The following is a 13,967-nucleotide window of genomic DNA, read 5'->3' on the forward strand; positions in this document are numbered from 1 at the left end:
TGTGACCCAACTACTGAAGTCATCCTACAAGGAGGTCTCCTATCATATAAAGCACCAGCACAGCCTACAGCCTGAGCCCAATATGTTATCACACAGGAGATGACATCATAACTGGGACAGATGAGGCCGGAGCGACTAATATCTCCAGATCAGATCCAGTCAATAAATGAAACACATTATTCTCGGAGGATAGTCAAGAGGGTCTGTGCACTAAATTAGTGATTACAGTGACCATATAGCGGTATATACCAGCACTACAAAGGGTCTGTGCACTATATAAGTGATTACATATAGCGGTATATACCAGCACTACACAGGATCTGTACATGTACATTATATAAGTGATTACATACAGTGACCATATAGCGGTATACACTCACCGGCCACTTTATTAGGTACACCTGTCCAACTGCACGTTACCACTTAATTTCTAATCAGCCAATCACATGGCGGCAACTCAGTGCGTTTAGGCATGTAGACATGGTCAAGACAATCTCCTGCAGTTCAAACTGAGCATCAGTATGGGGAAGAAAGGTGATTTGAGGGCCTTTGAACGTGGCATGGTTGTTGGTGCCAGAAGGGCTGGTCTGAGTATTTCAGAAACTGCTGATCTACTGGGATTTTCACGCACAACCATCTCTAGGGTTTACAGAGAATGGTCCGAAAAAGAAAAACCATCCAGTGAGCGGCAGTTCTGTGGGCGGAAATGCCTTGTTGATGCCAGAGGTCAGAGGAGAATGGGCAGACTGGTTCCAGCTGATAGAAAGGCAACAGTGACTCAAATAGCCAACCGTTACAACCAAGGTAGGCAGAAGAGCATCTCTGAACGCACAGTACGGCCAACTCTGAGGCAGATGGGCTACAGCAGCAGAAGACCACACCGGGTGCCACTCCGCTCAGCTAAGAACAGGAAACTGAGGCTACAATTTGCACAAGCTCATCGAGATTGGACAGTAGAAGATTGGAAAAACGTTGCCTGGTCTGATGAGTCTCGATTTCTGCTGCGACATTCGGATGGTAGGGTCAGAATTTGGCGTCAACAACATGAAAGCATGGATCCATCCTGCCTTGTATCAACGGTTCAGGCTGGTGGTGGTGGTGTCATGGTGTGGGGAATATTTTCTTGGCACTCTTTGGGCCCCTTGGTACCAATTGAGCATGGTTGCAACGCCACAGCCTACCTGAGTATTGTTGCTGACCATGTCCATCCCTTTATGACCACAATGGACCCAACATCTGATGGCTACTTTCAGCAGGATAATGCGCCATGTCATAAAGCTAGAATCATCTCAGACTGGTTTCTTGCACATGACAATGAGTTCACTGTACTCCAATGGCCTCCACAGTCACCAGATCTCAATCCAATAGAGCATCTTTGGGATGTGGTGGAACGGGAGATTGGCATCATGGATGTGCAGCCGACAAATCTGCGGCAACTGTGTGATGTCATCATGTCAATATGGACCAAAATCTCTGAGGAAGCTTCCAGCACCTTGTTGTACCTATGCCACCAAGAATTGAGGCAGTTCTGAAGGCAAAAGGGGGTCCAACCCGTTACTATTATGGTGTACCTAATAAAGTGGCCGGTGAGTGTATATCAGCACTACACAGGGTCTGTGCATTATATAAGTGATTACATAGAGCGGTATATACCAGCGCCACACAGGATCTGTACATGTACATTATATAAGTGATTACATATAGTGACTATATAGCGGTATATACCAGCACTACACAGGGTCTGTGCACTATATAAGTGATTACATATAGCAGTATATACCAGCACTACACAGTATCTGTACATGTACATTATATAAGTGATTACATATAGTGACCATATAGAGGTATATACCAGCACTACACGGGGTCTGTGCACTATATAAGTGATTACAGTGACTATAGAGTGGTATATACCAGCACCTCACAGTATCTGTGCACTATATAAGTGATTACATATAGCGATATATACCAGCAATACACAGGAACGGTACATGTATTGTGATTACATCCAGTGACTCACCTGTGACGTCTTCTCTGATCGGAGTTGTTCACTTGTCCTTTTCTTCTCCATCCAGCCCAGACCGCCATGATGACTTCTTACAGCCATGGTTCGTCTCCACAGAACCTGCCAGACAAACAATTTAGCTCTTTGCTCCTGCACCATACCCACCTCGATACCAACTCCCCAACTGTAATGCCCCACGCAGTAATAGTGCCCCCCTTAGTTAGCCCCTTCTGCACCCTCATACAGGAGTTAGGCCCCCTTTTGAGTCCCCAAAAAGGAGTTATGTCCCCTTCTTTGACCCCATACAGGAGTTAGGCCCCCTTCTGGACGCCCATACCGGAGTTAGGCCCCCTTCTTTGACCCCATACAGGAGTTAGGCCCCCTTCTGAGTCCCCAAAAAGGAGTTATGGCCCCTTTTGTGACCCCAATACAGGAGTTAGGTGTGTGTCTGGATACCCAGGCAGGCCCCCTCCCCACTGACCCAGCTGCACCACCTGAGACTATACTTGTTATGCGGTTACGTGGTGTCCCACCACGGGTGTTTTGTATGTCACACCTGTCACAAAAGCCCTTTTACTCAAAGCCAAGTGGTCATGAAGGTAGTTTATTATTTCACCACTAGATGTCAGTGTTTTCCATTTGAGCTCTTTTGTATTATACAGCTGAAGTAAGCAAAGGGTTACTGCTTCCTATATGTTATGTACTTTTATTGACCAGTGGAGATGCTCTCTCTTTCCAACCTATCCTTTCTCTTCTTTCCTTTGCACGCATTCCTTTCCAATCGGGATGGTCCGAAACTGCCAAGGTTCGAGTTCGTATGAACCTGAACGCTCAGCAGCAGATTCCGCTGTCTGCCCGCTCCGTGGAGGGGGCGGATACAGCAGGAGTAACGCCTGGAAAACTGGGACACAGCCTATGGCTATGGCTGTATCCCAGTTTTCCAGGCGGTCCTCCCGCTGGATCCGCCCGCTCCACGAAGCGGGCAGACAGCGGGAATCATTACCGAGGGTTCGGGTTCGTACGAACCCGATCCGAACTCGGTTCGGACCATCCCTACTTTCCACCATTCACACACCACTTGTAGGAAGTAGTCACTTGTTAGGAGGAAGTGTAGTGACAGTCAGTCAGTCTTACTCAGATTCTCGTGGGAGGAAGACATTCAGAGTAGACGTCCCTGCTGTAGCCAAGCCAGGGACACTCTGTTTCTCTAGTCGATCCACTATGTCCACCATGCAGTGCTAGACACTACACGGAGGACAAGTCAGGGATAAACCCAACCTACACCGAGAACATCTCTATAAAGTGCAGGGTAGTATCTTACAACACAGAGGAACTAGCCTGGATAAGACAAAGTTACCAGAGGATCTACGTATCCTATCTCGCAGTGCAAGTAACCCTGGGAAGGCTCAGACACTTAGATTCACACAGCGCACAGCGAAAAAATAGGACATGTCCTAGTGCGGATCGCGGCACAGATCATCTCCCCCGCGGCCCGGCTGCAGAGATGACAGGAGCGCATGATGTGCTCTCCTGTCATCTCATGTACTACTCACCTACTCCCCACGCTGACCGGCTTCATCTTCACTAGAAGTGGCCTGGACTATGATGCCTTCACCAAGCAGAGTCCAGGCCACTTTCAGTTACAGTGGTACCTTGGTTTAAGAGCGTTTTGGTTTAAGATCTCACAGTTTTTCAAAATTGTGACTTGGTGTAAGAGCATTGCTTTGGTGTAAGAGCTCCCTGTACTGGGTGAGAGGGGGAGTGGGGGAGGGGCATGGTCTGCATAGCAGGGTCTACAGCACTGTACTCTGACCCAGGAAGTCTCCCTCACCTTCCAAATCATATCAGATCCACTTCAGGCTGGGGCTTACATCAGGGGACAGGACTGTGTGTGGGGGGGTAATCTCTCCATAGCTGTAACCCCTCTCTCCCCGGACAGAGAGCGCTGCATGTATGTGCCCACATCTGTCCTGCTCATTCCTTCCTGCTCCCTGCAGTCTCTGTCCGCCCTTGTGTTTCCCATCCTCTCCATTACTGTACAGTAACTTATAATATGACATAGTCTGCTGTTTCTAAATGTTTGTTTCATCTGTTTTACATGTTATTCAGAATAATAAATCATTATTTTTGGGGTGTGGAACAAATTGTCTGCGTATCAGTGATTTCTTATGGGAAAATTTGCTTTTGTTTAAGAGTGTATTTGGATTACAAGCGCCGTCCCGGAACGAATTATGCTCGTAATCCAAGGCACCGCTGTATACAATTATTGTAGGAAGGAGAGTATGGGATCCCTCTCGGACTGCTAGCTAGCCTGCCCACTGGTGGAGCCGTTTTGTCGATACGCTCCACTAGAGGCCCGTTCCCTCCCCGGACCAGAAATAAAGAAAAGCAATAAAACCGTCTCCTAGCTACTAAATATGTAAGTATACACACAAGACGGCACAAAGTACCAACATTATCCACGCCTATTGTCTAACGTTTCGTCACGCAGCCTGACTTATTCAAAGTAATCGGCTTATCAATTACATCACGCTGCGTGACGAAACATATTGATAGGACGACACAAGGTTTTTAATTCACTTTTTTTTCTTTTGTTTAGGGTGTTTTTTGCATTTTAACTATATAAATAGAAGGTATGTACTGGGGAAACGAGGGCAGATTGTGGGGGTCACCCCAGTTCTAAGGGCCTCCTTGTGGATAAGAGTCCACTATTATAATATAAAGGTCCAGATGGGCACACAGCTAACAATCAGAAAGACAATACTTAGAAGAACAGTGGGGGGCAGTGTCCAATGGCCGGAGCCGCAGCGCCCCCGCGTCAGACATCACAGATAGGTTTCCCTCCAATGCTGTAATACAGGTGGTGCTCCCGATGTGGCTGTCACCTGGCTGAGGGCACTAGAAGACACAGGGGTGAGGCACCAGTGGGGGGCAAGCTGGGATCCAAGGGAACATTGCAGTCAGGTGGCACAATGCTACAGGTTCCGGGTCAAAGGTCAGGGAGACTATATGGTGTATGGCACAGATGGGAAGTTCATGTTGCAAAATTACTATTCCCATCATGTCTGAACAGATAAAGCTCTGGCTGTCCGGGCATGGTGGGAATTGTAGTTCTGCAACAGCTGGAGGACGCCGCTTTGACATCCCTTATCTAGGGGGATCAGATGTGGTGTGTGCTCAACCAGTCACTTGATAGATGGTACAGTGGGACGCCACTACTGTGGTGGTTGGTCGGTGGAGTATAGCTCAGCCAGATGGTAAGTTGTCGTGACGCCAGTGCTGACTCCACACACAGGTATGGCGACACACCTGCATTTAGATTTGTGGCTGGCTATACCCTTTCCCCTGTGGTCGGTGACCTGCTGGGCTGTGAGGGGGTCCCTTGGGTACTTATCACGGTGGTCCGGAGTGGAGATGTGAACCACCCGGACTGTTGGTACCGCCACTCGCAGAAAGGGGACATGACCCAAGGATGGTGTTACTACTGTGTAGGTGCCGGAACAATGATCACCAAGTCTCGTTATAATAAATAAACTCTTCTTTAGGGTATAAACACACACACCATATACGCAGCAGATACACAGCAGATCTGCAGCAGATTTGATGCTGTGTTCAGTTATTTAGATCTAATCTGCTGTGTATTTGCTGTGTATCGCAGCAGTAAATACGCTGCGTATACGGTGTGTGTGTGTGTGTTTGTACCCTAAGGGTCCCTTCACACCTACCGTATCGCAGGAGAAAATCCGCTGCAGATCCGCAGCAGATTTAACTAAATGAATGAACACAGTACTCAAAACGCACTGTCAAATACGCTGCGGATCCGCAGCAGATTTGTAAGTGCGGATTTGATGCTGTGTTCATTCATTTAGTTAAATCTGCTGCGGATCTGCAGTGGATTTTCTCCTGCGATACGGTAGGTGTGAAGGCACCCTTAGGGTATAAACACACACACCAGATACGCAGCAGATACGCAGCAGATACGCAGCAGATTTGATGGTGCAGATATGATGCTGTGTTCAGTTATTTAGATCTAATCTGCTGTGTATTTGCTGCGTATTTGCTATGTATCGCAGCAGTAAATACGCTGCGTATACGGAGTTTGTGTGTTTGTACCCTTAGGGTACAAACACACATGACAGATCCGCAGCGGATCTGTGCCCTGTCTCCTCAATGTGCAGACAAACTCGCAGCGGGATGTACATCCCGCTGCGAGTTTGACAGGAGCCTGCCCCGCTAACCCCCCGGAGACTATAATGTCACCTGGTCCCGGGACGTCCCGCTTGGCCAATCAGTGCGCTGCCCTGCCGCAGCACACTGACTGGCTGAGCGGGCAGTGAAGACGTCGGGAGCCCTGAAGAAAGCCGGAGACGGGATCAGGTAATGTACAAGCTCCAGTGGCGGTGGGGTTAACGGGGCGCGCTGCTGTCAAACTCGCAGCGCGATGTACATCCCACTGCGAGTTTGTCTGCACATAGAGGAGATAGGGCACAGATCCGCAGTCGTGTGTGTTTGTACACTTACTGAAGGAACACTTAGTACACCAGACTTCTGACTAGACAAGATCTGTGCTGAGAGCTTTAGAGGTAGAATAGCAGTGCTGACTTGGTTGCGTGCTGAGAAGTAAGTTCAGAGTAGCGGAGAGTAGTTTGTCCTGAGAGTCCCAACCCAGTTTAGTACTGTGCTCTGCCAGAACTTTAGAAGAAGAAACAGAATACTTGAATACTGCCCTGCAGTGTCGGGTGACCCGTCCTAACAAGATGACACAAGCCCCAGTCCTTGCTACCTTAGTTGAGCAAGCTGGCCAGGATTACCTGGTTACACCTGTGCTGCGAGATAGAGTTGCTCTATCCGGATCCTCTAGGTTTAGGATATTGTCCTGCACCTTTAGAGACGTTCAACGGCGTGGGTTGAGGTGATTCCTGACTAGTCCTCTCAAGTGGTTTATCACTGCATAGTTGGAATAAGTGTTGCTTGAAATAAAGGAGTCTCTGTGTTTCCCATGTGTGTCTGTCCACTACCACACTCCAGACTAGACTGCAGGTGTCTCTGCACTTCCTCTTCCCATGAGACAACTTCCTACAGGGTATGTAATAGCTCCTGTGAGTGATGGAGAAGAAAGTGTAGAAAAAGAAGAGGATATAGGTGGAGAAAAGGAAGAGCTCCCATTGCTGCACAAATCACAAATAAACATAACCCCTGGCTCACTACAGCAGTGCAATATACAAGTACAGATATATATACTAGTGACATCTCGTGGCAAGACTTAGGCATAACTTCATTACCACTGAACCTTGAGAACAGGCTTTTGCAAGGGGTGTACAGACTAGCAACAACCGTGGTGGGATACCACACAGACAGTGGCAGAGGCGAGAGATCATGCACAGGTCACACAGGATAGAATACCTCAGTACTGCTCAAGGGCAAGTAAGCAAGTGGAGGAGGCAGGAAGAACACCAGCAGGCAGGCTATGGGAAGTGAAGAGAGCAGGATGAGCCCCAGCAGGCAGGCTACAGGCAGAAGGGAGGCAGGGAGAGCACCAGCAGGCAGGCTACAGGCAGAAAGGAGGCAGGGAGAGCACCAGCAGGGGGGCTACAGGCAGAAAGGAGGCAGGGAGAGCACCAGCAGGCTATAGGCAGAAGGGAGGCAGGGAGAGCATCAGCAGGCAGGCTACAGGCAGAAGGGAGGCAGAAGGAGCACAAGCAGGCAGGCTACAGGCAGAAGAAGCACCAGCAGGCAGGCTACAGGCAGAAGGGAGGCAGGGAGAGCACCAGCAGGCAGGCTACATGCCGAAGGGAAGCAGAGAGAGCACCAGCAGGCAGGCAGAAGGGAGGCAGGGAGAGCACCAGCAGGCAGGCAGAAGGAAGGGAGGCAGGGAGAGCACCAGCAGGGGGGCTACAGGCAGAAGGGGAAGCAGGGAGAGCACCAGCAGGGGGGCTACAGGCAGAAGGGAGGCAGGGAGAGCACCAGCAGGGGGACTACAGGCAGAAGGGAGGCAGGGAGAGCACCAGCAGGCAGGCAGAAGGGAGGCAGGGAGAGCATCAGCAGGCAGGCTACAGGCAGAAGGGAAGCAGAGAGCACCAGCAGGAAGGCTACAGGCAGAAGGGAGGCAGGGAGAGCATCAGCAGGCAAGCTACAGGCAGAAGGGAGGCAGAAGGAGCACAAGCAGGCAGGCTACAGGCAGAAGGAGCACCAGCAGGCAGGCTACAGGCAGAAGAGAGGCAGGGAGAGCACCAGCAGGCAGGCTACAGGCAGAAGGGAGGCAGAGGGAGCATCAGCAGGCAGGCTTCAGGCAGAAGGGAGGCAGAGGGAGCATCAGCAGGGGGGCTACAGGCAGAAGGGAGGCAGAGGGAGCATCAGCAGGCAGGAAGAAGGGAGGCAGGGAGAGCACCAGCAGGCAGGAAGAAGGGAGGCAGGGAGAGCACCAGCAGGCAGGCAGAAGGGAGGCAGGGAGAGCACCAGCAGGGGGGCTACAGGCAGAAGGGAGGCAGGGAGAGCACCAGCAGGCAGGCTACAGGCAGAAGGGAGGCAGGGAGAGCACCAGCAGGCAGGATACAGGCAAAAGGGAGGCAGGGAGAGCACCAGCAGGCAGGCAGAAGGGAGGCAGGGAGAGCATCAGCAAGCAGGCTACAGGCAGAAGGGAAGCAGAGAGCACCAGCAGGAAGGCTACAGGCAGAAGGGAGGCAGGGAGAGCATCAGCAGGCAGGCTACAGGCAGAAGGGAAGCAGAAGGAGCACCAGCAGGCAGGCTACAGGCAGAAGGGAGGCAGGGAGAGCATCAGCAGCCAGGCTACAGGCAGAAGGGAGGCAGGGAGAGCATCAGCAGGCAGGCTACAGGCAGAAGGGAGGCAGGGAGAGCATCAGCAGGCAGACTATAGGCAGAAGGAGCATCAGCAGGCAGGCTTCAGGCAGAAGGGAGGCAGAGGGAGCACCAGCAGGCAGGCTACAGGCAGAAGGGAGGCAGGGAGAGCATCAGCAGGCAGGCTACAGGCAGAAGGGAGGCAGGGAGAGCATCAGCAGGCAGGCTACAGGCAGAAGGGAAGCAGGAGGAGCACAAGCAAGGGGGCTACAGGCAGAAGGGAGGCAGGGAGAGCACCAGCAGGGGGGCTACAGGCAGAAGGGATGCAGGGAGAGCACCAGCAGGCAGGCAGAAGGGAGGCAGGGAGAGCACCAGCAGGCAGGCAGAAGGGAGGCAGGGAGAGCACCAGCAGGGGGGCTACAGGCAGAAGGGAGGCAGGGAGAGCACCAGCAGGGGGACTACAGGCAGAAGGGAGGCAGGGAGAGCACCAGCAGGCAGGATACAGGCAGAAGGGAGGCAGGGAGAGCACCAGCAGGCAGGCAGAAGGGAGGCAGGGAGAGCATCAGCAGGCAGGCTACAGGCAGAAGGGAAGCAGAGAGCACCAGCAGGAAGGCTACAGGCAGAAGGGAGGCAGGGAGAGCATCAGCAGGCAGGCTACAGGCAGAAGGGAGGCAGAAGGAGCACAAGCAGGCAGGCTACAGGCAGAAGGAGCACCAGCAGGCAAGTTACAGGCAGAAGAGAGGCAGGGAGAGCACCAGCAGGCAGGTTACAGGCAGAAGGGAGGCAGAAGGAGCACCAGCAGGGGGGCTACAGGCAGAAGGGAGGCAGGAAGAGTATCAGCAGGCAAGCTACAGGCAGAAGGGAGGCAGGGAGAGCATCAGCAGGCAGGCTACAGGCAGAAGGGAGGCAGGAAGAGTATCAGCAGGCAAGCTACAGGCAGAAGGGAGGCAGGGAGAGCATCAGCAGGCAGGCTACAGGCAGAAGGGAGGCAGGGAGAGCATCAGCAGGCAGGCTACAGGCAGAAGGGAGGCAGGGAGAGCATCAGCAGGCAGGCTACAGGCAGAAGGAGCACCAGCAGGCAAGCCACAGGCAGAAGGGAAGCAGAGAGAGCACCAGCAGGCAGGTTACAGGCAGAAGGGAGGCAGAAGGAGCACCAGCAGGCAGGCTACAGGCAGAAAGGAGGCAGAGAGAGCACCATCAGGCAGGCAGAAGGGAGGCAGGGAGAGCACCAGCAGGCAGGCAGAAGGGAGGCAGGGAGAGCACCAGCAGGGGGACTACAGGCAGAAGGGAGGCAGGGAGAGCACCAGCAGGGGGACTACAGGCAGAAGGGAGGCAGGGAGAGCACCAGCAGGCAGGCTACAGGCAGAAGGGAGGCAGGGAGAGCACCAGCAGGCAGGCAGAAGGGAGGCAGGGAGAGCACCAGAAGGCAGGCTGAAGGGAGACAGGGAGAGCACCAGCAGGGGGACTACAGGCAGAAGGGAGGCAGGGAGAGCACCAGCAGGGGGACTACAGGCAGAAGGGAGGCAGGGAGAGCACCAGCAGGCAGGCTACAGGCAGAAGGGAGGCAGGGAGAGCACCAGCAGCCAGGCTACAGGCAGAAAGGAGGCAGGGAGAGCACCAGCAGGCAGGCTACAGGCAGAAAGGAGGCAGGGAGAGCACCAGCAGGCAGGCTACAGGCAGAAGGGAGGCAGGGAGAGCACCAGCAGGCAGGCTGAAGGGAGACAGGGAGAGCACCAGCAGGCAGGCAGAAGGGAGGCAGGGAGAGCACCAGCAGGAAGGCAGAAGGGAGGCAGGGAGAGCACCAGCAGGAAGGCAGAAGGGAGGCAGGGAGAGCACCAGCAGGCAGGCAGAAGGGAGGCAGGGAGAGCACCAGCAGGAAGGCAGAAGGGAGGCAGGGAGAGCACCAGCAGGCAGGCTACAGGCAGAAGGAGCACCAGCAGGCAGGCTACAGGCAGAAGGGAGGCAGGGAGAGCACCAGCAGGCAGGCAGAAGGGAGGCAGGGAGAGCACCAGAAGGCAGGCTGAAGGGAGACAGGGAGAGCACCAGCAGGGGGACTACAGGCAGAAGGGAGGCAGGGAGAGCACCAGCAGGGGGACTACAGGCAGAAGGGAGGCAGGGAGAGCACCAGCAGGCAGGCTACAGGCAGAAGGGAGGCAGGGAGAGCACCAGCAGCCAGGCTACAGGCAGAAAGGAGGCAGGGAGAGCACCAGCAGGCAGGCTACAGGCAGAAAGGAGGCAGGGAGAGCACCAGCAGGCAGGCTACAGGCAGAAGGGAGGCAGGGAGAGCACCAGCAGGCAGGCTGAAGGGAGACAGGGAGAGCACCAGCAGGCAGGCAGAAGGGAGGCAGGGAGAGCACCAGCAGGCAGGCAGAAGGGAGGCAGGGAGAGCACCAGCAGGAAGGCAGAAGGGAGGCAGGGAGAGCACCAGCAGGCAGGCAGAAGGGAGGCAGGGAGAGCACCAGCAGGAAGGCAGAAGGGAGGCAGGGAGAGCACCAGCAGGCAGGCTACAGGCAGAAGGAGCACCAGCAGGCAGGCTACAGGCAGTAGGGAGGCAGGGAGAGCATCAGCAGGCAGGCTACAGGCAGAAGGGAGGCAGGGAGAGCACCAGCAGGCAGGCTGAAGGGAGACAGGGAGAGCACCAGCAGGCAGGCAGAAGGGAGGCAGGGAGAGCACCAGCAGGAAGGCAGAAGGGAGGCAGGGAGAGCACCAGCAGGAAGGCAGAAGGGAGGCAGGGAGAGCACCAGCAGGCAGGCAGAAGGGAGGCAGGGAGAGCACCAGCAGGCAGGCAGAAGGGAGGCAGGGAGAGCACCAGCAGGCAGTCTGCAGGCAGTAGAGAAAGGTGAGCTGAGCATAGATCGGGATCCACATTATATTCCGTCACACTATCCTGTCCATCACAACTCAGCAGCAACATTAAACCCCTCATACTGCCCCCAGCAAACCCAATGGTCAGGAAATCCACAGACCCCTCCAGAATAGCAGAGAACCAGCTGAGCGCTGGGGGCAGAGACTACAATGGAGACCCCCGGAGAGGAGGGGCACATGGGCTGTGATGGGTGGGTGGGGGTCCCACCAGGGAGACCCGGGCTCCAATCTTATAGAACTACAGCCGATAATAAGGATCAATAGAACTAAGCTGCAATACCCGCACCCGCCATGAGGTCAGGGGGGCGCTGCTGTAATACAGCGGCCATGTGTCTCCTGGACAGTGTAAAGCTGTAGGGAGGGCTCTTGTGTACACCTGGGCACGTTCACACGCTGCGGCAACTCCATCATGTGTGAACACGACCCTACAGCGAGGACTGGACAACAATTACCAGCAAAGCCGCAATAGAAACCCCAACTTCTGCCACAGAGTATTAAAACAAACATAAAACGCATCATATTCGCCGAGGAGTGTGAACGGCTCCTCACAGAGCTCCCTCCGCCTCCCCATAGGATACAGTGTATAGACGATGTGACTGTCCACAAGCGCCGCTTACTCTCTCCCGCCGGCAGTTTCGGGGATCACATGGTATACTGACGTCACATACAGCCCCACCCACCACACCTCTCCAAAAAACATTGTGAGAGACGCCCCACCCCGAGCTCTGCAGACCGCGCCCATGGGTACAGTTTCGTCACACCCCCTCATGAATAAGGCCACGCCCCCTTCTCATCTCCTAATAGCCCCTCCCTATTAGACTAATAGCTTGCCGGCTCCGCCCCCACTTAGTGATAGCGCTTGGCTCCGCCCATCATCAGTCACCTTGCAGTGTTACCGGAGGTGCGCTCTGACGTCAGCCAGAAGCGCTGCGCTGATTGGTGGCAGCGGCTGCAGGACTGACGGCACGGCGGCCATCTTTGTTGATGTGTCAGTGAGAGAAGCTGAGGATGGCTGTGCACTGAGGACAGACCCGGCTCCTGGGCCCGGCGGGTGAGCGGCGCTGTGCGGGGTGTACGGGGGAGGGGGGACACAATGGACGTTATTATCTGTGTGTGTATCTGCCTGTACATGTATCCTGTGTGTGAGGGAGGAGGCTGTGGTGTCAGCTGCTGTCATACAGGGGGCGCTACAGGCTGTACGGGGGAGAGGGGTCACCTGTCACTGTATGGGGGAGACTGGGTCACCTGTCACTGTATGGGGGAGACTGGGTCACCTGTCACTGTATGGGGGAGATGAGGGGTCACCTGTCACTGTATGGGGGAGATGAGGGGTCACCTGTCACTGTATGGGGGAGATGAGGGGTCACCTGTCACTGTATGGGGGAGATGAGGGGTCACCTGTCACTGTATGGGGGAGATGAGGGGTCACCTGTCACTGTATGGGGGAGATGAGGGGGTCACCTGTCACTGTATGGGGGAGATGAGGGGTCACCTGTCACTGTATGGGGGAGATGAGGGGTCACCTGTCACTGTATGGGGGAGATGAGGGGTCACCTGTCACTGTATGGGGGAGATGAGGGGTCACCTGTCGCTGTATGGGGGAGATGAGGGGTCACCTGTCACTGTATGGGGGAGATGAGGGGTCACCTGTCACTGTATGGGGGAGATGAGGGGTCACCTGTCACTGTATGGGGGAGATGAGGGGTCACCTGTCACTGTATGGGGGAGATGAGGGGTCACCTGTCACTGTATGGGGGAGATGAGGGGTCACCTGTCACTGTATGGGGGAGATGAGGGGTCACCTGTCACTGTATGGGGGAGATGAGGGGTCACCTGTCACTGTACGGGGGAGAGGGGTCACCTGTCACTGTATGGGGGAGATGAGGGGTCACCTGTCACTGTATGGGGGAGATGAGGGGTCACCTGTCACTGTATGGGGGAGATGAGGGGTCACCTGTCACTGTATGGGGGAGATGAGGGGTCACCTGTCACTGTATGGGGGAGATGAGGGGTCACCTGTCACTGTATGGGGGAGATGAGGGGTCACCTGTCACTGTATGGGGGAGATGAGGGGTCACCTGTCACTGTATGGGGGAGATGAGGGGTCACCTGTCACTGTATGGGGGAGATGAGGGGTCACCTGTCGCTCTATGGGGGAGATGAGGGGTCACCTGTCACTGTATGGGGGGGGGGGGGGGGTCACCTGTCGCTGTATGGGGGAGATGAGGGGGTCACCTGTCACTGTATGGGGGAGATGAGGGGTCACCTGTCACTGTATGGGGGAAATGAGGGGTCACCTGTC

At 54.5% G+C, this 13,967-nt stretch overlaps 2 protein-coding genes across 4 annotated transcripts in view; one reads left to right on the forward strand and one right to left on the reverse strand.

Annotated features, from left to right (window-relative positions):
- The window catches only part of TDRD1 (tudor domain containing 1), a 55,549-nt gene extending 43,229 nt beyond the window's left edge, over nucleotides 1-12,320 (reverse strand). Inside the window, exons 1-2 of one of the 2 annotated variants that reach the window (XM_069979740.1) lie at nucleotides 12,283-12,320; nucleotides 2,021-2,125 (exon numbers count right to left, since the gene is read on the reverse strand). In XM_069979740.1, the coding sequence (XP_069835841.1) occupies nucleotides 2,021-2,107 (87 nt within the window). In that variant the 5' untranslated portion in view covers nucleotides 2,108-2,125; nucleotides 12,283-12,320. The remainder of the gene's footprint in view (nucleotides 1-2,020; nucleotides 2,126-12,282) is intronic. The other variant, XM_069979747.1, reaches the window with a different exon arrangement.
- Nucleotides 12,321-12,611: 291 nt separating this feature from the next.
- The window catches only part of CCDC186 (coiled-coil domain containing 186), a 31,380-nt gene continuing 30,024 nt past the window's right edge, over nucleotides 12,612-13,967 (forward strand). For both annotated transcript variants that reach the window (XM_069979749.1, XM_069979750.1), the window contains exon 1: nucleotides 12,612-12,716. The gene's annotated coding sequence lies outside the window, so the exon portion shown is untranslated. The remainder of the gene's footprint in view (nucleotides 12,717-13,967) is intronic.

This window comes from Dendropsophus ebraccatus, chromosome 8 (genome assembly GCF_027789765.1).
Source record: "Dendropsophus ebraccatus isolate aDenEbr1 chromosome 8, aDenEbr1.pat, whole genome shotgun sequence".
Classification (NCBI taxonomy): domain Eukaryota; kingdom Metazoa; phylum Chordata; class Amphibia; order Anura; family Hylidae; genus Dendropsophus; species Dendropsophus ebraccatus.